The sequence below is a fragment of the Ornithorhynchus anatinus genome, chromosome 2, assembly GCF_004115215.2.
Source record: "Ornithorhynchus anatinus isolate Pmale09 chromosome 2, mOrnAna1.pri.v4, whole genome shotgun sequence".
Taxonomy (NCBI): Eukaryota; Metazoa; Chordata; class Mammalia; order Monotremata; family Ornithorhynchidae; genus Ornithorhynchus; species Ornithorhynchus anatinus.
In genome coordinates, this window is record NC_041729.1 from 99371145 (window position 1) to 99393642 (window position 22498).

Genomic DNA, 22498 nt, shown 5'->3' on the forward strand with positions numbered 1-22498 from the left:
TAAGTCTCTTGACCTTCCTGGGCTTCGGTTTCCTCGTGTACATAATAAAGAAGATAATATATCTGCCTCTTCCTCCCTTGTAGAGTGACCTGCCACTGGTCTAGTGAAAGGAACACTGTTCTGGAAATCAGGAGATCTGGGATTTTTGTTGTTTTTTTAAAAAATGATATTTGTTAAGTGCTACGTGCCAGGCACTGTAGTAAGCACTGGAGGTAGATACAAGCCAATCAGATTGGACACAGTCCATGGCTCAGTGGAAAGAGCCCGGGCTTAGGAGTCAGAGGTCATGGATTCAAATGTCGGCTCTGCCACTCGTCAGCTGTGTGACTGTGGGCAAGTCACTTCATTTCTCTATGCCTCAGTTACCTCATCTGTAAAATGAGGATTAACTGTGACCCTCACGTGGGACAACCTGATTACCCTGTATCTACCCCAGTGCTTACAACAGTGCTCTGCACATAGTAAGCGCTTAACAAATACCAACATTATTATTATTATTACGACCCACGTCCATCAATCAGTCATGTTTATTGAGCATTTAGGTGGGTTAGGATTCAGGGCTGCAAAAACTGGGGGCAAGCCTCAAGTGTTCAGCTAGAAAAAGGCAAATGCTGATCCCTGACCAGAGGCAGCACTTGTGTATATATGCACATATTTATTATTCTATTTATTTTATTAATGATGTGTATATATCTACAATTCTATTTATTTCTATTGATGCTATTGATGCCTGTCTACTTGTTTTGTTGTCTGTTTCCCCCCATCTAGGCTGTAAGCCCGTTGTTGGGCAAGTCACTTAACTTCTCTGTGCCTCAGTTCCCTCATCTGTGAAATGGGAATTAAGACTGTGAGCCCCACGTGGGACAACCTGATTACCTTGTATCTACCCCAGTGCTTAGAACAGTGCTCGGCACATAGTAAGCACTTAACAAATACCATTATTATTATTATTCAGCATGTGTCTTTTGGGGGCAGTGTCTGACTCTGTGGGTGTCTTGGGGAGGTGGGGGGTTGTGTCTCTCTCTGCACCGTTGTTGGATTGTCTCCATTTGTTGCCGAATTGTACTTTCCATGTGCTTAGTACAGTGCTCTGCACCCAGTAAGCGCTCAGTGAATACGATTGAATGAATGAATAAATGAATGCCTTCGCCGCCCACTTGGGAGAGTTATAAATGCAACGATAATGCTGGCAACTTTTTAGTCACCCAGGGTGGTTTCCCTTTTAGAAGTGAGGTCTTTGTAACAGTGAAGAAAAAATTGTTTTCAATTATTCACTAGCACTGCAACTGGTTAGAAATGAAAATACCTTTGGGGAGGCATTTTTGTTTGAAACTGGATGAAAACAGGGTAACAGAAATTACATTTCCCTCCCAACAGTTGCAGAATTATGATACTACACGTGCCATTGGCAGGATCTTAGAATATTTGGGAACTTGGAGGGTGATGCTAAGCAACACACGCAGAATTCCTAAATTCTGCATTGTAGAATATCTCCCTGCATGCCCTTCCCCTCCACCACCCCCCACCAACTCCCCCTGCCTGAGCCTAGCCTGTGGATTCCAATCCATTGAAGGCAAAAAATGAGATTTATTTAACGGATTTAACAAGAAAGGCAAAGACCCAACACATGTTTCTGGATCCTCTGCGTGTGGCTCTGTGGGTTGTTGTACCTCTCTTTGTGTATATTGTCTGGGGATGAGGAGGGGGCTCCTTGCAGTGAGGCTTAGTGGAAAGAGCACGGGCTTTGGTGTCAGAGGTCGAGGGTTCTAATCCCGGCTCTGCCATTTATCAGTTGACTTTGGGCAAGTCACTTAACTTCTCTGTGCCTCAGTTCCCTCATCTCTAAAATGGGGATTAAGACCGTGAGCCCCACGTGGGACAATCTGATTACCTTGTATCTACCCCAGTGCTTAGAAGAGTGCTTGGCACATAGTAAGCACTTAACAATACCATTATTATTATTATTATTCAGCATGTGTCTTTTGGGGGCAGTGTCTGACTGTGGGTGTCTTGGGGAGGTGGGGGTTGTGTCTCTCTCTCCACATACCTCTCTGCGGAAGGTGTTGGAGTGGGTCTCAATCCCTCTTTCTATCTCTGTCTCTCTCCACCACGGGGATTCAGGCCCACAAGCAAAGGTGTTGACATCAGGGGGAGAAATAGCCCGGGACCCACCAGGACAGGGAAACGAGAGCCAGGACGACTGTTCACCGCGGCTGCCTCAACTCCACCACCTTCGGTGTATTGTATTCTCCTGAGAGCTTAGTACAGTGCTGTGCACACAGGAAGCACTCAATAAACACCACTGTCTGCTGGGAACACCAGACTTCCCGGCAGTAGGGATGGGACGTGATGCCCAGCCAAGCCGCGGTGCCACGGTCTCCTTTGCTGCTGGGGACGGCAATGGACCGGTTGCCTGGGTAGATGGTGAAGTGGGTCACGCTGGCTGAACTGGGCCAGGCTGAAGAGAAGCCACTCATGGTAACTCTGCTATCTCACCTTGATTACTGTATCGACCTCCTGGCTGACCTCCCGGCCTCCTGTCTCTTCCCACTCCAGATTGTTTTTCTGCAGAAACATTCAGACTATGTTTCCCCACTCCTCAAATGCCTCCAGTGGTTGCCCACCCACCTCCCGCATCAAACTCCTCAGCATTGGCTTTGAAGCAGTCCATCACCTTGCCTCCTCCTACTTTACCACGCTGCTCTCCTATTACAACCCAGCCCAAACAACTCACTCCTTTAATGCCAACCTACTCACTGTACCTCAGTCTCATCTATCTCACCACCGACCTCTCGCCCACATCCTGTCTGTGGCCTGAAGCACCCTCCCTTTTCTTATCCAACAGACAATGACTTTCCCCACCTTCAGAGTCTTATTCAAGTCACATCTCCTCCAAGAGGCCTTCCCTGACTAAGTCCTCCTTTCTTCTTCTCCCACTCACTGCTGTCGCCCTGACTTGCTCTCTTTATTCATTCCCCCCAAATCCACAGAATTTTTGTACGTATCTTTATTTTAATGTCTGTCTCCTACTTTAGACTGTAAGCTCACTGTGGGCTGTTTATTGTACTATCCCAAATGCTTAGTACAGTGCTCTGCACATAGTGAGCACTCAATGCTAATAATAATAATGATATTTTGTTAAGTGCTTACTATGTGCCAAGCACTGTTCTAAGCTCTGGGGGAGATACAAGGTAATCAGGTTGTCCCACATAGGTCTCATGGTCTTAAATCCCCATTTTACAGATGAGGCAACTGAGGCACAGAGAAGTGAAATGACTTGCCCGAAGTCACCCAGCTGACAAGTGGTGGAGCCTGGATTAGAACCCATGATCTCTGACTCCCAAGCTCGTGCTCTTTCCACTGAGCCACGCTGCTTACGGTTGACTGGCTGCTGGTGTCAAGTGCTGTGCTGAGCACTGGGGATGTGCTGGTGGTGCCATTCAGGCATTTGGATGTTAGAGCTACAGCTAACTGGATTAAGCTTGGTTGGACTGATGGGGTTAGTCATCCAGAAGGGCCAGAATCACACAGTTCTTCAAGAGCCCCCGTGCCCCTGTATGACACAGCCCCGAAGCCGCTATACCCATGGCGTAGCTGATGAAATCTTAGACTGACTGCCACACTTCCATCCAGACGTAACCCATCCCACACCATCGCTGCAGCTGACGGAAGCCCGGCCCTTTGACCGCTATATCTCTTAACTCTGGAGATTCAGGTGAGGACCCAAAAGTTATCTGTTTTCTCAACCTCATAATTCACCCATCCTCGCAAACACTGACAAAGAAAGCACCGTTTCCTCTGAATCCAGCCGAACCGAGGGTGTTCGTTACAGCCGCTAGGAGCGCGGCAGCTCACGTTAATGAGTTTACGAAGTGCCTGAAAGGACTAGGGGTTCCTTGTGGAGAGATTAATTTTAAAGAGTTTCCAGCAGCGTGGTCCACTGAGGGGGACTTTGATGTAGACGAGGTTAAATCTCAAAGGGCAAACTCCTAGAGCATTAAGAAGACGCCAACTCTAGCAAGCCATGATCTCCAGGGTCTGCTTTTTTATGGGCCTTTTGGGTGTGCGCTATCTTGAAAATGTTTTGCAACAAAATACCCTGCCTCCCACTAAAACCTTGAATTCCACAACACTCTCAAATTTTCAATCTCCAGGATCTCGGGGGATAATCTCTGCGGCGGGTGTCTGTTGATAGTTTCAGCCAGTGTTTGTGAGTCCCGACACCTGTCGGAAGTCAGAGAGACTCAACTGGCTGCCTAGTGTATCAAAATGTAAATAAAGGAAGTAGGTCTGAAACTCTCTCTTCTCCTCCCCTGTTCCAAAGGCTTTATCTTTATCGATCTTTCTTTGAAGTGCCAATATAGATTAGGCAAGGCTCTGAGGATGCTGAAAGTCCTTTAAATGGGTAATGAGCTCATCTTCTTGAGTCTCTCTCTCTCTCCCCGGGCGTGGGACACTTGGTGGAAGGCAATGAGTCTGAGAAAAAGGAGTTTCCTTTTGGGGGCGGTGGCAAGGCAGGGGCAAGAGAGGCATCTCAGGGAACTGCTCTGAACTGTGCACCTTATCTAAATCCCACTGCTCCACACTGGATCTGGCAGAGATTAATAGTAATAATAATAATGATTGTGTTATTTGTTAAGTGCTTACTATATGCCAGGCACTATTCTAAGGCCTGGGGTGGATACAAGCAAATTGGGTTGGACACACTTCTTGTCCCTCAAGGGGCTAACAGTCCCCATTTCAAAGATGAGGGAACTGAGGCACAGAGAAGTGAAGTGCCTTGCCCATGGTCACACAACAGACAACTGGCGGAGCCAGAATTAGGACCTATGGCTTTCTGACCCCCAGGCCTGTGCTCTATCCACTGCACCATTGGAAGGCAGGTGTCCCAGCGCCTCCCTGGTTTTCCACATGGCGGGCAGGGACAGAAGCCCTCTGGAAGGGTCCTTGATTCCTTTTCACCTCCTCCACAAGCACCCGGAGGTGGTCTGCCCACAGCCTGGCAAGAGCCCAGGGTCCCAGTTTGGTGGGGTACAAGGGTTGCAGGGCTGGGCCAGGCCTTCCTCTCCCACCCAACTTGGAAGCTCAAAATGCTACACCCTGCTAGACTATAAGCTCGTAGTGTCTGTTTAGTTGTACCAAAAAACAAATAAACCAATCGATGGTATTTAGTGAGCGCTTACTGTGTGCAGAGCACTGTACTAAGCACCCTGGAGAATACAATACAGCAGAGCTGGCCGACACGTTCCCCGACCATGATGATTTGAGCTGGTTGCGGGCAGCCCAATTTGCTCCCTCTAGACTGTAAGCTCGTTGTGGGCAGGGAATGTGTCCATTTATTGTTATAATCTACTCTCCCAAGTGATTAGTAGAGTGCTCTGGACACAGTAAATGCTCAATAAATACGATTAAATGAATGACTCTCAAGGGCGGGAAACGGGTTTGGGAACGGGTCCACCTCACCACTTCTTGCAGCCATCCCAACAACGGAGATAACGCCCTTGAAAGCTCTGGCATTTTAATGATGAAGTGAGCTCATTCGGAGGCTCTTCAGAAGGGTCTTAAGATCTCTTCCAGGAAATCTAGTCAGGCGGTCCGGGCAATGAATCTGCTGGAGAACACAATTCATGAATACAAACATAAACGATACAGGCCAAAGGATAATTCAGCCAGTTGCACAAGTGGCAGAAGGCAAACTGAGTGGCATTTTACTGGCAGTGAATATATTTTCCAGTCAATGTCTCAGCCTCCTTCCTCACTTGCTCTCTTTCTCCCACTACACCCACTACATTGGGTTCTCGGTTCCTCTCCATCCCGTGCCATGGGCTCTTTAGCAATAATAGCAATAGTACTTACCGAGTGCTTACTGAGCGTAGAGCACCGTATTAAGTACTGGGAAAGAGTACAATCAACCAATCCTATTTGTTGAGTGTTTACTGTGTGCAGAACACTGTACTAATCATTTGAGAGAATACAATATAACAGAGTTACATATAGTGGAGAAGCAGCGTGAACTAGTGGATAAAGCCTGGGCCTGGCAGTTAGAAGGATCTGGGTTCTAGTCCCGACTCCTCCACTTGTCTGCTGTGTGACCTTTGGCAAGGCACTACTCCTCTCTGGGTCTCAGTTACCTCATCTGTAAAGCGGGGATTAAGACGGTGAGCCGCATGTGTCTTCCCTGATTAGCCTGTACCTACTCCAGTACCTAGAACGGTGCTTGACACATAGTAAGCGCTCAACAAATACCATCATCATTATTATTATCACCCTCATTACTGGGTCCCATGAAGTTTCGATGGCTGGCAAGGGAAGAGTCAGGCAACCCAAAGCCATTTCTGACCCCTTCTAAAGTTCATTCATTCAATCGTATTTATTGAACGCTTACTATATGCAGAGCACTGTTATTTGAACTGCACAGCACAAAGGTATCAACTCCACAGGGACAATTGCTTTCTGGGCTGGAGAGATGCAAGATAGCAGATCCCTGGCCTGCTAGTTCTTTTGAAGCTTGTCCCTCCGATCTCCATCCTCCCCTAAAACGCCAATCCTCTTTCGGCCCCGACACAAAGAAAAATTTGTTGTGGTGTGGTTCCCTAAAGTCAAAATCTACCAGAAATACTGCAACAAGTCTCTTTTCTACTTGAAAACTTTATTAGGTAGACATCACTAATTGACACTGCATGATTTCCCTGCACAACAAGGTGCAGTACACAAGACGCGCTGTCAATATGCCCACACAGTTCATATAACAGCAGTCCGAAATCTCACTTCTCATCGTGGTTCTCATCCAAGCTGAGGGTCTTTAGCGTCTTTCTCACACTCTGATCATCATCGTCGTTTTCTGACCTTTCCCAGGATTTTTTTTTCTTTTATAAATAATTAAAAAAGAAGAAAGGCCTTGATTATGTTAAAAGGCCAGATGATATTCCTCACAACATCACAAGGCTCCTGACCTCCCCCACCAGACGTAAAATGCCTTTGTGATCTGACACTCCTGTAACTGCCAGCAGCAAATAAGACTGAATAACGATGGCGAGTACACTGATATATATATATATATATATCCTTATATATATCTATATATACACACACATATATATGCATACAGTCACACACACATATGCATATATATGTGTGTGTGTGTATATATAGATATCTATCTGTCTGTCTATATGTATATAGCTAGACAGATATATCACTGAATATTAGTGAGGTAACATTTTCAAGCACAGTTAAAAAAAAAAAAAATCCACCATTCATTGAAAAGTCCTGTCCAGCAGGACAAACTTGTTGGCAGAAGTCGCTTTTCTTTGTCTTCACATGTTTATACAAGTTTGCCTCTACAACCTGTGGTCTCCACGTCATCTGAGCCTGTGAAGTATTTGATTTATTTGTCATACATTCATTAGGACACACTGAACTGTACACTGCTAGTATACAGGTTGTACAGAAGATGACTGAAAGAACATTTTCTTTAGGCCACTTAAAAAAAAAGGCACCGGCGAAGAGGAAGAAACAAACACATGACATATTTGATGCAAACTGAAGCCACTGTAAAGGAAATGTGGTCTCGTTCTGATTCAAAGGTAGACTATCAGAGAGACATAGCTTGGAATGAGCTACTAAAATGGTCAGGAATCTGAACTGCTGGCTGTATGCTCTGATTTTTAAAAATATTCTACCTGAAAATAATCATATCTATTATACAGAGGTATTGAGAATCTTGGGTAAGAGCCTATAGCCATTTCAACTGCTCAGGTGATGATTACAAGACCCAAAGTGTCTTGGTGGTAAAAATATATATATATATATATATATATATATATACAGCTGATATAGAACCATTTGTTAATAATCTGATTTTCACTGGGTTTGAGATAACTGCCATTACCTTACAATGGCCTAAATTTCCACCAAATGTTTCTGAAAATGCCAAAATATCACAAAGGGGAATACAATTTAAAAGGCATGTTGGTTTAACTGGCCTTTTCTGTTTACTAAAGCAGGGCACAGGCATTGAAAAAGCACATTTCTAAGATTAAAAACAAAATACATAGGGTCCCCTTTAGATTATTAGTGGGGGGGACAAAAAAACAAAAACATATACAACTTTGACCAAGATTCCCAAATCACTCTTCATGGCTCTTTAGAGAGGGCAAATCAATTCAACGGATTCAGGTATTAAGGCACTAATAACATATATTTAAACTTCTTGCTCTCAACACACAAAGCACCAAATGAAACCTGGAAGGAAGAAATCTATAGTGTTATTAAAAAATGCGGGCAAACTCAAGTACCCAAACTTTTAATAGCCAGTTTACTCTCCCCTTCTGGCATATTCATCATTGCTCTAGACAGAAAAATGATCCATCAATGAATCAATAGTATTTACTGAGCACTTGCCGTGTGTAGAGCACTATACTACATGGTTGGGAGAGTATGCACACTTCTTAAAAGCTCCATTTGCAAAAACATATGGAGACCTTTTTCACTCTCAAAATATCGTACTAACGCAAACGTGAGATATCATTTTCAATGGCAGCCATGCTACTTCCTTCTATTCTAACACTCTCACCCCAGAAAAGTGCAAAATATAAAAAGGGAAAAAAAATACAGTTCTTTCTCTCCAGTCCTATTTCCTTTTAAGGGAAAATACATCGATTAGTTTTTGTCTGACTTGGTTTTGCCCACAGCAGCTCACTCTATGGAGGGTATGGGACTGTCTGTTGGCAGAAAAGCTGTCTGCGCTAGAATCTCAGGCTTGCTCATTCCTGCACTTTGGACAGTCCTAACCGTCAGCGCTGAAAAAGATGCAAAATGGTAAACTTTTGGCTTATAAACCCTTGCAGTCCTCATCTGGCCTAAAATCCCTGCCCCCTAATTGACCCTCATGCTCCTCAAACCTCCCCCCCCCCAAAAAAATTGGCACCTCTGGTATTGGCTGGTTGTCTTTCATACCCCAAATATGATTTTCTCTTTGCAAGTAATTTCATGGATGAAGAATGAGGGAAAACATGTCCCAATTTTATGAGATTAAGCCTTAAGGAAGGCAATGCATAGACTGGTAATTTTTCTACATTCCCTATCCCTCCTCCCCCTGACCAAAAGTTTCTTCCCCGGGGGGTTTTTCAGACTTGACAAATTCCAGAAATTATAGAACAGCTATTCTACATGCTGGTTATGAATGTCATACAGGTTCAGTTATATTAAACTAAACAAAGCAATTAAACAAACAGGATCAGTTGTCGTAAACCCCACCGGGTTTGGACTCCAATTATAATTCAAGAATCGTCCTTCCTTTAGCAACTTCCGAACAAAATGGCGGAGATCATAATTCAAATTGGCCATGTTGCGAGCAAATTCTGAAGAGGCGGCGAAACAAAGAAGCAATTAATGTTCGGTGCTGATTCGCTGTCAGGGACAAAGGATGGAATAAGGGCAGATCCAACCCTTTCTTCTTATGGAGGCTCAATAGACTGATAGACTGCTATTGCAGGGCCAGGTTTTATCAATCCACTGTGAAAAAATGACTTCCCTTTGCAACTTGAGAGCTTATCTGTAGTGTGAATACAGAATGGTGTGGAAGGGAAAGGGGGAAGAGAAAAGAACAAAGAGCCCTGACTGAAACAGCAGAAAGAAGTGGGTAAAAAAGAAAGGCAAAGAGGAAGAAAGACACTTGAAAAGTGAAGAAAGGAATTATTGATGGGGCCAAGAATCAATCAGTTATATTTATTGAGCGCTTACTGTATGCAGAGCACCGTGCTAAGCACTTGGAAGTGTATAATACAACAGTATAACAGACACATTCCCCGCCCACCTAAGCTTGCGGTCTTGAAAGTGTCAAGAAGATGGAAAACTAGCAGAAACTTCCCTAAGAGATGGGAAAGTAGGATGCAGATGGGTGTGAATGGAGAAGGGAGAGCTAAACCTCATGGTCTGCCACTTTCAGGACCCTCTATCTAAAATAATTCTACCACACTAATATGGTACTGTGAATCCCACGTGGGACAGGGACTGTGTCCAACCTGGTAAGCTTGTACCTACCCTGGTGGCTATTACAGTGCCTGGCACATAAAAAGAGCTTTTCCCAGATATCATAAAATTGAAATTGGACATTCTCGAAGCATAGAAAAGCTGCCTTTCCTCCTGCTCTCTGTCCGATAAGAGAATGCCCGGACCATGCACCGGTCTGCTTAACAATTAGATCACAAATATGAGCAAACACTTTCAGAAGGAAAATAGGCATCTCCCTATTCTTCTCTACTAAAACACCATCAACGTGTTCCCTACGACTAGCCTGAAGACATCACCCAACTCCGCTGTTGGTGACCCTTCTGCGTGGTACTGACGAGCGAGGAGTCATAATGGAAAATTTCTTTTTCTTAGAGTTGAAATACATAGAGCTAGAGATGTAACCTGATGCACTTGCCCTCTGGGTGGTGACGTTGCTCCAAGCCAAAGCCCCCGTGTAAACCTTGTTTTCGCGAGACTGCTGCTCAGGGCAGACCCCCGCCACTGCTTGCCCAAATTAAGCAACAGAGGATCGTATGGGCTTGTAATGGTGTAAAGGAATTGTAAATCCCAGCGTCAACACTATCTCCAAAGAAAATGGAAGGACAGACATGCCTCTGCATGGTAGTTTGAGAAAGAATTTCTGTTCAGGAAGTTTGCTTTTACGCTGCCAATTGACAAACACCATGAAGGGGCCATCCATTCTCTGGGTCAAAGGATCACAGGTCTCTAAAGGTTAGAATGATGAAGGAAAAAGAAAAAGTGGTTTCCAGAAGGCAGTAAGCCCCCCCTTTCTTTTTTTTTAAATGATATTTATAAGCACTTACTATGCATCAAGCATATTCTAAACTCTGGGGAAGATACAAAATTAATCAGGTCAGACACAGTCCCTGACCCACATGGGGCTCACAGTCCGAGTAGGAGGGAGAACAGGGATCGAACCCCCATTCTGCACACAATCGGGAACCTCACACAACTCAAGCCTGCCCGGTCTTGCTAAGAGACTGTGTCTGGTCGCTGCTCCTCACACATTTCTTACAGAAGGCTCCCCAAGGAAAAGTCTTGAAGAGGGTCACCTCTTAGGGCAACTCTCCTACTAAACTGATTCCCTGATGACTGGACGAGGATGCCCAAGTGGGAAAGGGCAGTTCGGACCGTATTTACAGTGTAACTGGGTTCTAGATGGAGCTGGTCAAATGCACAGGCAAGTACTGAGCACTTCTCTTCCCTTCACCTCCCACCAGGTCATTAGGGAGTGAACAGTGTGAAACCAATAGATCAATCAGTTGTATTTATTGAGCTCCTGCTGGGTGCAGAATTCTGTATTAAGCGGGAACACAGTGCTGCCTCACCCTCCGACCACACGAGCCCTCGTACGTCGATGTGTTGTGTCTCTTCACAGGAGCAGGGTAGCTTTCTCCATCTCCTTATCCCATTCTGAGAGGAGAAAGGATTTCTTGTTTATTATTATTATTCTTATGGCATTTATTAAGCTCTCACTATGTGCCAGGCACTGTATTAAGCACCGGGGTGGATTCCCAACACTGTTGTCCCCTTGCCCGTGAGGTGGGTGTGGCTGGTGCACAGATCCGAGAACGAGTCAGAGGTTAATGGGTTCTAGTCCCGGCTCTGCCATTTGTCTGCCGGGTGACCTTGGACAAGTCACTTTGCTTGTCTGTGCTTCAGTTACCTTAGCCATAAAATGGGGATTGAGACTGTGAATCCCATTTGGGCCAGGGACTGTGTGCAACATGACTCGCTTGTATCCGCCCCAGCGCTTAGTAGAGCGTAGCACACAATAAGCACTTAGCAAATACCACAATGATTAGTGTTATTATTATTGAACAGAGGAGAATTCCATTTTCTAGGCTTAGTCACCCAGAGAGAAGGAGGGTTGAATCTTCAGGAAGGATGGGGATCACCTGGTGAAAAGTGCAAAGTGATTCTGTGTCAACAGCACCTAGATAATCAATCAGTGGTATTTACTAGTGCTTACTGTGTGCAGACCACTGTACTAAGCGCTTGGGAGAGGTCATGGGTTCTAATCCCTGCTCCACCACCTGTCAGTTGTGTGACCTTGGGCAAGTCACTCAACTTCTCGGTGCCTCAGTTATCTCATCTGTAAAATGGGGATTAAGACTGTGAGCCTCACGTGGGACAACTTCATTACCCTGTATCTACCCCAGTGCTTAGAACAGTGCTCGGCACATAGTAAGCGCTTAACAAATACCAATATTATTATTATTATTACAATATAACAGAGTTGGTAGAACACGTCCACAAGGAGTTTACAATCTAGAGGGGGAGTTTGCAGTCTAGAGAACCCAGAAAAAGTTCCATACTCCTTCTGGCCCCAAAAGATGATGGTTTTCTATGAACAACTGGATTCACTTTACACCCAGACCATCGTCTCCCCAGTCCCCTGCTCTGTGACAGGAAGGGGGGCGGTGGGGAGGCGTTGTCAGGGCAGTGTCGTGGAGACAGCATTAAAGGGGACAATGGAGGGGGAAATGCTGGTCACAGACTGAGGGGCTGACAAGGCAGAAGGCCCAGAACTGGGATCAGTTCTGGAGAAATCCAGAACTAACAGCGAAGATGCTAGGGGGAAAGAATGACCCACCAAGGGAATGACCCAGAACCAGAAAGGACCTTATCTGTCAGTTGAGCCCCTTGTCTGAACTTTGTTTTCACACCTGGCAGATCTCAGCAGAATATTAAAAGGCAAAAATACAATGGCAGCATCTTGAGTGTTTTACTATTGGTTGTGCTGTAAGAAGAGAGCATAGCTCCCCTGGCTAAAAAGAATTAGGTGATAATGCACTGGTTATTCTGCCCAACAAATGGAAGACTTTTGTCTCAGCAACAGAGAAAGCAAACAGTAGTATGCAAAGACTTGTACTAAATCTCCAGGCTAACGGAGACAATATAAACGCCCTGCTGGCAGGGAACATCATCATCATGGTATTATTCTAGTGTTTACTATGTGCGGAGCAGTACAACAGAGCAGAGTTGGTAAACATGATCCCTGTCCATAGCGAGCTTCCAGTCTTGAGAGATCACTACAACACGTCAGATTAAAGTGATTGGTGGGCGTGAACACTGGAAGGGGGCATTTTAGGTTCTTGAGAGCTAAAAAGGCAGAACTGCCTGGCATTTCTTATAAGCCACAGATGTACAACCTTCCTTACCTTTACTGTGAAGGTAATTATATATTCTGTGGTGAGCTTCAGTAATTGCTTCATGAATATATTTCACCCAGGGAGAAGACAATTTCAACAATAAACCTGCAATCAAATGCTAATGACTTGAGCGATAAGCTTAAATTGGCTGCTGCAAGAATGTACCTCTCCTCTTTGCTCTTTTTTAATTCAAAATCTCCACTTCCTGGGGACTCGGATCAAGGAGACTTGCCTTCTGTCTACCTTATGACAAGGCAACACTATCTGAGCTTTTTAAGGCTAAAACTTTGCTTTGTGTTTAAGATGAATCCTGAACCCAGACCACCACCACCATCGGAACCGTGTTAACACAGGTGTTCTGTGGGAACCAATTTATCAGGACCCAAAATGTATCACACGAAACACTGGAATCCAGTTCCCTTAATGCTTTGGGTGAAAGTAATCAGATTTCTGGGTCCCCAAGTATTGCAAACGATTTCACCAGGAAAGCCAATAACTCAGCTATGGTACTTTGAGTGAATCTCACTGGTTTTTGACTTGATGGGGAAAATTCAAAGAGTACACTTATTAAGCTCCTTTCCTAAAGCCAATCTATAGCCAACTCTACAGAAATCAGCAAGCTCCTCATAGCTTGAGGAACCCTATTGGACTGGCACAGCCTCTAAAGTGCATTTGCTAACTACGGCATTTTAAGTCTGTATTTATCTTGCCTTTGCAAACAATGTAGTTGGACAAGGCAAATATACTCACAGTCATCACTGTGCATAAAGGTCAGTAATAAGTTGAATGTCACCTTCTTAAACAAAAGACGGTAAATATACAGTGCAACGTGAAACCTCACATCATAAGGCATACGTGGACCCGGCTTGGAAGTTCTTATTCTGGCTATGGCTTTTGGTGTGAGAGTTCTCTTTATGCGATTCAACAAAGAAGGATGCCATTCACCTACAGGGTTCACCATCATTTATCACCATGTTCATAACAGATTCATTGACTGGGCCGGATAAAAGCACAAATACACATTTGCTACCGGATCCATTTCTGGGCCAGAGTGCTCCTCTGTCAGACTCAAAGCACACGGTGTGTGGATGAAAAGAATGCTGGTTTGTTTTGGGGTTTTTTTGCATAGCTTGCCAGGAGGAGGGGCCAAAGTCTGAGAAAAGACGGCAGGTGGGCAGGAGAGGTTCTGGGCAAGAACAGAGGCTGCACCCAGGATGCTACACAAGGAGATCGACGGATGCCACTGAGGATGCCGTAGTGGGAAGGCGGAGGGTTGTGAGGGAGCAGGAAGCAGCATGGTGACACTAGGGCTGGTGAACGCAGGCAGAGACATCGGGAGGTTGGGGAGAGCGGAAAAGGGAAGCTCCAAGAGTGTCATTTACTGCCCATGATAGCACAACCCGCAGCCAGGGCGGACCAGATACAATTAGTGAAACAAAGTGGCTACTTAACCCATCTCTAGCCTCCTGTTCCCTTAAGCAGCAGCACACCTGCACCCTACAAAAGCTGGAACATGACGGGGTCAAGTTTTGTCCCTTTTCACCTCATCATAGCAGTTTCTGAGGGTCATGGAGGGCTTCATATCACAAAGCCTTTCCAAGCCCACTCCAAAATGAACATTTTCTCTTGAAACTTTCCAAACTTCTCCATCCTACTCTGCTCCCCCAACTCCCATGCCCACTGGGTTTTCTGTGTGCTATGAAAAATGGAATTTTTCCATTTCCCACATTACATAATGATTTTGGAAGCATTTTTTTCCTGTCCTCGTTAGCATTATTAGTTGGATTTCCACTCATCTGTTAGCATTTCAAAAATCTTTAAATGCATTTATTTTACACCCTAGCCTGACGATGGTTTGGGGTTGAAACCCAAACCCAAACTGATTTTAAAGTGCGCTCCATCTATATTGCTTATAAGCAAGCTTCTTTTCAAAGGATGTAGTAGTATCTCTCTTCTCCCTTTGAAACCTCAGCGTGACACCCTTCTCAGAAATAGATGGATACAATTTTGCAGAATCTCTTAAGCGAGGTGTCCAATTTGGTTAGTTGAGGTTTTAAAAAAAAAATCCATCTTTTGACTGGAGAGTCATTTGTCTAACATAAATCATAGTTTGACTTCTTCAGCTGGTAGAGATACAAAAGGACAGTATATAACGTGTAACTCATTTTAAACAACCATTTCAGCCAATTTGTTCATTATACAAATGTCACACCAGAATTCCCTAAACAACAAAATATAAAATCAATTTCATTCCCTTTTCTCTTGATTATATTATGAAGCTATGAAGTGGGGAGGGGACAAAAAGGCAAAGGATGTGATTTGTAAACATATTTCTTTTTCTAAATGCACGCTTACATGTTTGGACATTTTTTCCCCTAAGAAAAAACTGGAAGTAGTCCCATCTTCATCGATGACAATAGCATAAATGAAGGAGCACAGAGTTTTTGGCATTTCATTCTCTTCTCTTGAAATTTCAACAGAACTGTCAACCAAACACATGACCTTTCTCCCTTGAAGAGAAAATACGACGACTCTGACTCCCAGCTGAGACAAGTCCCTAAGCTTATAAAATGAAAAAAACTGAACCAAGGAGAATTGCGGAGATCCGAGCAACCGAATACAGACTCTACCCTTGGCATTTAGCAGAAAAGACATGTTGCTCCTGTTGTACAGACTACATAGTGGACCCCAAAGCGCTAATCCTTGGAGGTTGGAAATTTTTCTCAATGATACAAAAATACCCCAGAAAGACATCCGTTATTTAAGGAGAGGAATAAAAATCCCTGAGTAAGCCAAAGACGACAGATAGAACAGACTTAAGAAATAGATCGTCTGGCCCTGCAGCATGCTACCTGCCAAGTTTCATTGTGTGTGCATATCTACTTATATGCATCCATGAAATATTTTATATACATCTAGACACATATATGCATACTTTACATATGTACATACACACCTAGGAGTGAGCGCACGTGTGTACACGCACCCACACACACATACACACACACACACAGGCACACAACCAGATTGAGGGCACCTGCCTCAATCCCTAAATTTAGAAAACAAAGCTTAAAGTGAGGGAGGTGAGTTACAGTGACTCGAGACCAACTGAATGAAAGAGACGACATAGGGTTTTAAAATGGAAAATCCTCCATCACTTTCACCCGAATAACCATCCAGAGAAGTAACCGCTTCTCCTGGCAATATGCTTCTCTTCCGCAAAAATGTTCTTCTGTAACGGTGAAGGGAGGCCATCCTCCAATTGAAATAGATTAGGCCTGAAGTTGGGCCTGGGGGAAGGGCAGAGCGGTCCAGGACGCTAGCCAGAAAGAATAAAAGCAAGCCGGCTCAAGTGCATCGGTAGCCACTACCCTACCGTGAATGCCGTCGGTCTAATTAAAAACCTGGCGCTTGGTCCTCGTGCTCTGAAGTCCAATGAAGCATGCTGAACTCTGACGAACTGTTTCAGGACAGATGCAGAGGATGAAGAGGGAAGCTCTAAGTTTCAGGGGCTGGGGAAGGAACGAAGATTTTGAGGCTGCATTTCCTCCAACCTGATGCCGATGTCCCGGAAGGCAACAATTGCACAGATCTTCCCATCATTCAGCTACCGCCGTCGGAGACAGACTCCTGGGCTAGAGGGGCCGTAGGTCTGACCCAGGAATGACAGGGTTGTGTGGCATCTTTATGGTTGGCTTTCAGTATGAAAACCACAGTTCTCGGGGGGTTTTTGTTCCCCCTAGTATTTAAACTTGCCCTTTGAACAAGTCTAATACTGCGGAGATATTGGGAAACTCTCTTGATTTACTTTTCTCTATTTCCTGTCTACTCAGCCCAGTTTGTATTTTAAGGATTTCCTTTTGAACATAAAAAACTGGTTCTACAAGGATGCTGTCTTAAAAATGGCATCAGCTACAGAACACTGTGACTTTGAACAAGGAGTGAGCATAACAGCCAAATGAATTCCTAAATAAATCTTGTTTCCATAAAAATCCCAGGAACATAAAAAAAAATATAGATCTGCCTTGAGCAGAAATTTTCAATCAATGTGACATTTTAAATGGAATACAGATTTGAGCAGTTTCCTTCACCGAGAAAAAAAAAATATGTTTTTTGGGTTAGAAATTTTAGCAATTAGGTCAGCCATCAAACCCCTTTTACCCAGCCACAGTACTTATCATATGTGCCAAAATAAAAGATGGTCAAAAACATTAGAGACTGTAATGCTTTCAGCAAGCCCCTCAAATCAGTTGTGGGAGAGGTCTTCAAAGTGGACGGAGTGTGGCCAAGTGGCTAGGGCCCCAGCCTGGGAGTCAGAAAGACCTGGGTTCTAATGCTGCTCCGCCACTTGTCTGCTGCGTGACCTTGGGCAGGTCACTTAACTTCTCTAGGCCTCAGCTATCTCACCTGTAAAATGGGGCTAAAGACTTGTGAGCCCCAAGTGAGATCATGTCCAAACTGATTAGCTTGTATCTACCCCAGGGCTTAATAAAGTGTCTGGCACGTATTAAGCACTTAAATACCAGAAAAATAAATGTGAAATTCCAGTGAAACACTGCATAAATGGAATATTTTTAGGCAAGTGGGGCTGTCGGGAATTATTCCCCCACCATCTACTCTCCCGAGCGCTTAGTGCAGTGCTCTGCACACAGGAAGCGCTCAATAAATACCATTGATGATGAGGAAGTGGCCCCTCTTTCTTCCTAAATGTCTGTCCATCAAAGAGCTACCCCACATAGGGAGAAGAACACAAGAATGCAAGTGCACTGAGGGGACATGGGTTGGCAGCTGCTGAAGCCAGTTTTATCACACACACAGACACACACAGACACACACACACACACACAGAGTAGTGCCACCTGCTTCTACTTCTGATTTTTTCTCTCAGTTCCCTTTTAGGCACGAAGATTTTGGCACCAGCAATCCCTGCCTGCCAAATGGGTAAATTAAGCCTCTTTGTCCGCAGGTAGAAACAGGTGCGATAGGCCGATCCTCTCTTTTGTCTTCCCAGGAAGAGCCTCACTTAACAGCGTCGGCTGGTTCCAAATGCCCGACGGCGATTGAGCATCTCAGACAAGGGTCGAGAGGGTTCTGTGAGCAGAAATGGTCTGGGCCTTCTCAGGCCAGTTCTCCCGTACGACCTCGTCAGAAAATCCACACGGAAAATTGGTGAAAAGACAGGACGAGAGGAAGATCACAGTTGCAATGGGGCTGTGGGGAGACTGAGAAATCAACCTGGAGGTTAGCTCCTTCCAGTCTTCATTGAAAAAGCAGCACTCTGATGAGGGGTTGGATGAAGAGAATGGAGAGGCTGGGGGAAGGAGAAGGCTACCGTGTTGAAGAAGGCACCAGGGCAGGAGAGCATCTGGCTGGGAACGCCGGGCAGGGAAGATGACTTCCGGGACCTTGACGTGCTGAAAGGTGGCCGAGATTTCTTCTTTCTGCTGCGCGATTCTGGTTAGCCCTCGCAGGACCGGCTCCGTTCGGAGGGGGTAAAAAGATAAAAAGCCTGCTGCTTACCAGGGCATACCTGTCCGTGACCTCTTCCTCTGCTTTTTGCAAAGGCAATAGATGGGAAACACAAACAAACCTGCAAAAGAGGAAACACCGTTACACTGTTCGAGAAAGGACACAGGTCTACTCACATCCAAGGAACTCAGTTATCTGTGAGGGACTCACGTACTACTCCCTAACTCAAAGGATGGGAAAATATCACCTGATTCACTGGAGACAGTTCAATCAATCGATGGGGTTTACTGAGCACTTACTGGGTACAGAGACGTTTGGGGGATACAATGCGAAGAGAGTCGGTGGGCACTGGACTAGGCGTTTGGGAGAATACAACACAGAGTTGGTGGACACGATCCCAAAAGGATTGTTCTTGATCAAATTAGGCCTTCATTTCTTAGGGAGGTTCAGAAATGCTATAATAATGTCAGTAACAAATGCCCTCGCATTCTCAAGCAAGTGGGGAGAAGGCTTCTCTTCCTGACTCCTCTCATTACTCTGACCCTGCCCACACACCCCTTTGCTGAGTTTTCCGAGCATTTCCGACTGATTCCTCTTAGGGAATCTTCAGGTACAGTAAATGTACTCGTTCAGTGACCCAATAAGCTGTAAGATCAAATCCCTCTAAATCGATTTGCTTACCGCTACAGATGACCGAACGTGTTTTTCACGGTTACTTTGCCTTTGTAAAATTTCACCTGCATACATAGGCCAAAGCTGCTGAGAAAAAGCTGCACGGTAACCGGCTCTTTTGCTCCCACCCGGGGGTGGGGGGGTTGTTGCAGCTCCCAGCATACTCTAGGCCCACTGGGCCGGAGATAAAAGCTGCTCCCGCACGTTCTCCGACTCCTCCATCCCCACTAAGAAAATCGCCTTGGGAACTGCCATCTTTCCTCTTGCCATGGAGATTTCCCGCTCCCTGTCTGCTCTGCGGGCACTTACTCTCACTGCAATCGTTTTCCCACCCACAGCCCAGGGAATGAAGGATTAAGACCCACCAGAGAAGTCGGCATCTTACCTATTACAACTGCTATGGCCCCCAGCGCCAGTCCCAAGACCAGGATAAAAGGTGCAATGAGTAGTTTGCCAGCTGAAAAATAAAACCCAAGGATGAGAAGCTTTAAACAGCAACAGTTTGATGTCGTCTCTTTCGGATCCCATCATCCCGCTATTCACGGCGATCTAGCCCACGTCGCAAATACAAGACCGCACAGGCTTGACGGAGAAAAGTATATATGTCCCCAATTTCTTTTTATCACCCTACTTCATGGCCCACAAAGCTCATAGCCTACATGGGGAGAGGTCACGGTTCAGTTCAATAGCTCTGCACGACCCGTGGAGACTTAAATCTGGCTTAATACGATGTAATCGCTTCTCCCGGCGACTAGGGAGGGGTATCCCTGCTCTCTGAAATCCCCCAGGATTTTACTCGTCCCTCTGACCTCTAACCTTTGTACCTTCCCTTGCTCCGCTCTACTTCCCACGTCATCACCGTCGATGGTATTTAATCGAGCGCTTACTGCGTGCAGGGCACTGTACTGAGTGCTCGGGGGAGAGTACAATACGTTTCCAACATCCCACGAGATGAAGAGGGATGACAGCTAGACCAAAAGCCCAGTCAACTCTCAAAGGAAGGGCCCTCCCCCCAGAAGAGTCTAAAAAGCAGGCAAAACGCCAGCCCCCCACATCCAATAACGGGGTGCCACTTCTTCGACCGCAGAAACTGCAGCAATAAAAGAGAAAGCCGAATGCCCGTGATTTGAAGGGCAGATGGCACTAGTCCCCTTCCTCACCCTCCACTCTACCCCTTTTCCTCCTCTCCTCACTCCAACCCAGATTCTTTTTCATCCACCTTGGCCCAGCTTGAATGAATGAATGACATTCTGGTGTCTCTAGCCAAAGGGGCTTTTTAGTCCAGGAGGTTTGTGTTTTATTCAAGAGACAAGTTAGGGTTAACCTCACCACCTGCTTAGTGTAGCGCTCTAAACAGAGCATTATCAATACCATGGATTGACTGAAATCAAGTGATCTGGACTGCAGTTGGGCACTAAACATCCCTAGGGGTCATCGCTCCCAACACGCCTTCTGCCTGAGGGCCGGAAGGGATAATAACGATGGTATTTGTTAAACGCTTATTATGTGCAAAGCACTGTTCTAAGCACTGGAAATAATAATGATGGCATTTTGTTAAGTGCTTACTAAGCACTGTTCTAAGCACTGAGAGGATACAAGGTAATCAGGTTGTCCCACGTGGGGTTCACAGTCTTCATCTCCATTTTACAGATGAGGTAACTGAGGCACAGAGAAGTGAAGTGACTCACTCTAAGTCACACAGCTGACAAGCGGCAGAGCTGGGATTCGAACCCATGACCTCTGACTCCCCAGCCCGTGCTCTTTCCACTGAGCCATGCCGCTTCTGGTGGCGCAGCCCTCAGTCCCTCATCTCACTGGACCACTGAGTGAAACCACCAGGAACCCTTGCCGCCTACCCACTGTGCCTTCTAGTGCCCATGTTCCCAACACACATTACGCCTGTGGGGCAGCACGAGGCCTCTACGATGCTGGGACGCTTTGGAAGCTCTAGACTTTAAACTCATTACGATACTGTACTCTCCCAAGCGCTTAGTACAGTGGGCAAGTCACTTAACTTCTCTGTGCCTCAGTTCCCTCATCTGTAAAATGGGGATTAAGAGTGTGAGCCCCACGTGGGGCCACCCGATTACCTTGTATCTACCCCAGCGCTTAGAACAGTGCCCGTCATTGGTCAGGGACTGTCTCTATCTGTTGCTGAATTGTACATTCCAAGCGCTTAGTAGAGTGCTCTGCACATAGTAAGCGCTCAATAAATTCTACTGAATGAATGAACAGTGCTTGGTGCTTAATGAATACCATAATAATAATTATCATTATTACAGTGCTCTGTACAGAGTAAGCACTTAATAAATACCACTGATTGATTCATCGAATGATTTGTGACTGGCTTCTGAATGAACTGGACAGTAGCACCCTGTGTCAGAGGACCTGTTGGACTCGGTGCTATGTTTCTGTATTGATACTGTCTTCACCTGTGCTTAACAAATACCATAATTTTATTATCTTTACTCTTGGATCTGTCATCCAATCCTCTCCAACCTTATACTGAGCGCCTCTGGAGGGCCAGAAACTCTTTCATAACACTCACCTGGGTATTTTATTCCCAGGGCTTAGTACAGTTCTTGCAGATGGTAGGCACTTACAACATGGCCTAGTGGAAAGAACACGGGCCTGGAAGGCAGGGGACCTGAATTCTCATCCTAGCTCTGCCAGTTGTTTGCTATGTGACCTTGGCCAAGTCACTTAGGTTCTTTGGGCCTCATCGCTTTTATGTGAAATGGGGATTAAATACCTGTACTCACTCTCCCATAGACTGTGAGCCCCACGTGGGCCAGGGACTGTGTCCGATTTGCCTGTCCTTAACGAACCTCAGTGATTAGAACAGTGCTTGTACACAGAGAATACTTAACTATTAGAACAATTATTATTATTGTTCTCTAGACTGTGAGCTCCTTGTGGGCAGGGGACACGTCTATCAACTCTGTTGTACTCTCCCAAGAGCTTAACAAATTCTATTAAAAAGCTTAGATACAAGCTTATTGGATTGGACAGGCTCTGTTCCACATGGGGCTCACAGTCTTAATCCCCCATTTTACAAATGGGGGTAATTGTGGGCACGGAGAAGTGAAGTGATTTGCCCAAGGTCACGAAGCAGACAAGTGACAGACCCGGGATAAGAACCCAGGTCCTTCTAACTCCCAAGCCCG

General features: G+C 45.4%; 1 protein-coding gene across 1 annotated transcript in view; it reads right to left on the reverse strand.

The window, feature by feature from the left end:
* Nucleotides 1–17647: 17647 nt before the first annotated feature.
* The window catches only part of RNF217 (ring finger protein 217), a 163268-nt gene continuing 158417 nt past the window's right edge, over nucleotides 17648–22498 (reverse strand). Inside the window, exons 6-7 of the mRNA XM_039914595.1 lie at nucleotides 19717–19788; nucleotides 17648–18780 (exon numbers count right to left, since the gene is read on the reverse strand). Of these exons, the coding sequence (XP_039770529.1) occupies nucleotides 18707–18780; nucleotides 19717–19788 (146 nt within the window). The 3' untranslated portion in view covers nucleotides 17648–18706. The remainder of the gene's footprint in view (nucleotides 18781–19716; nucleotides 19789–22498) is intronic.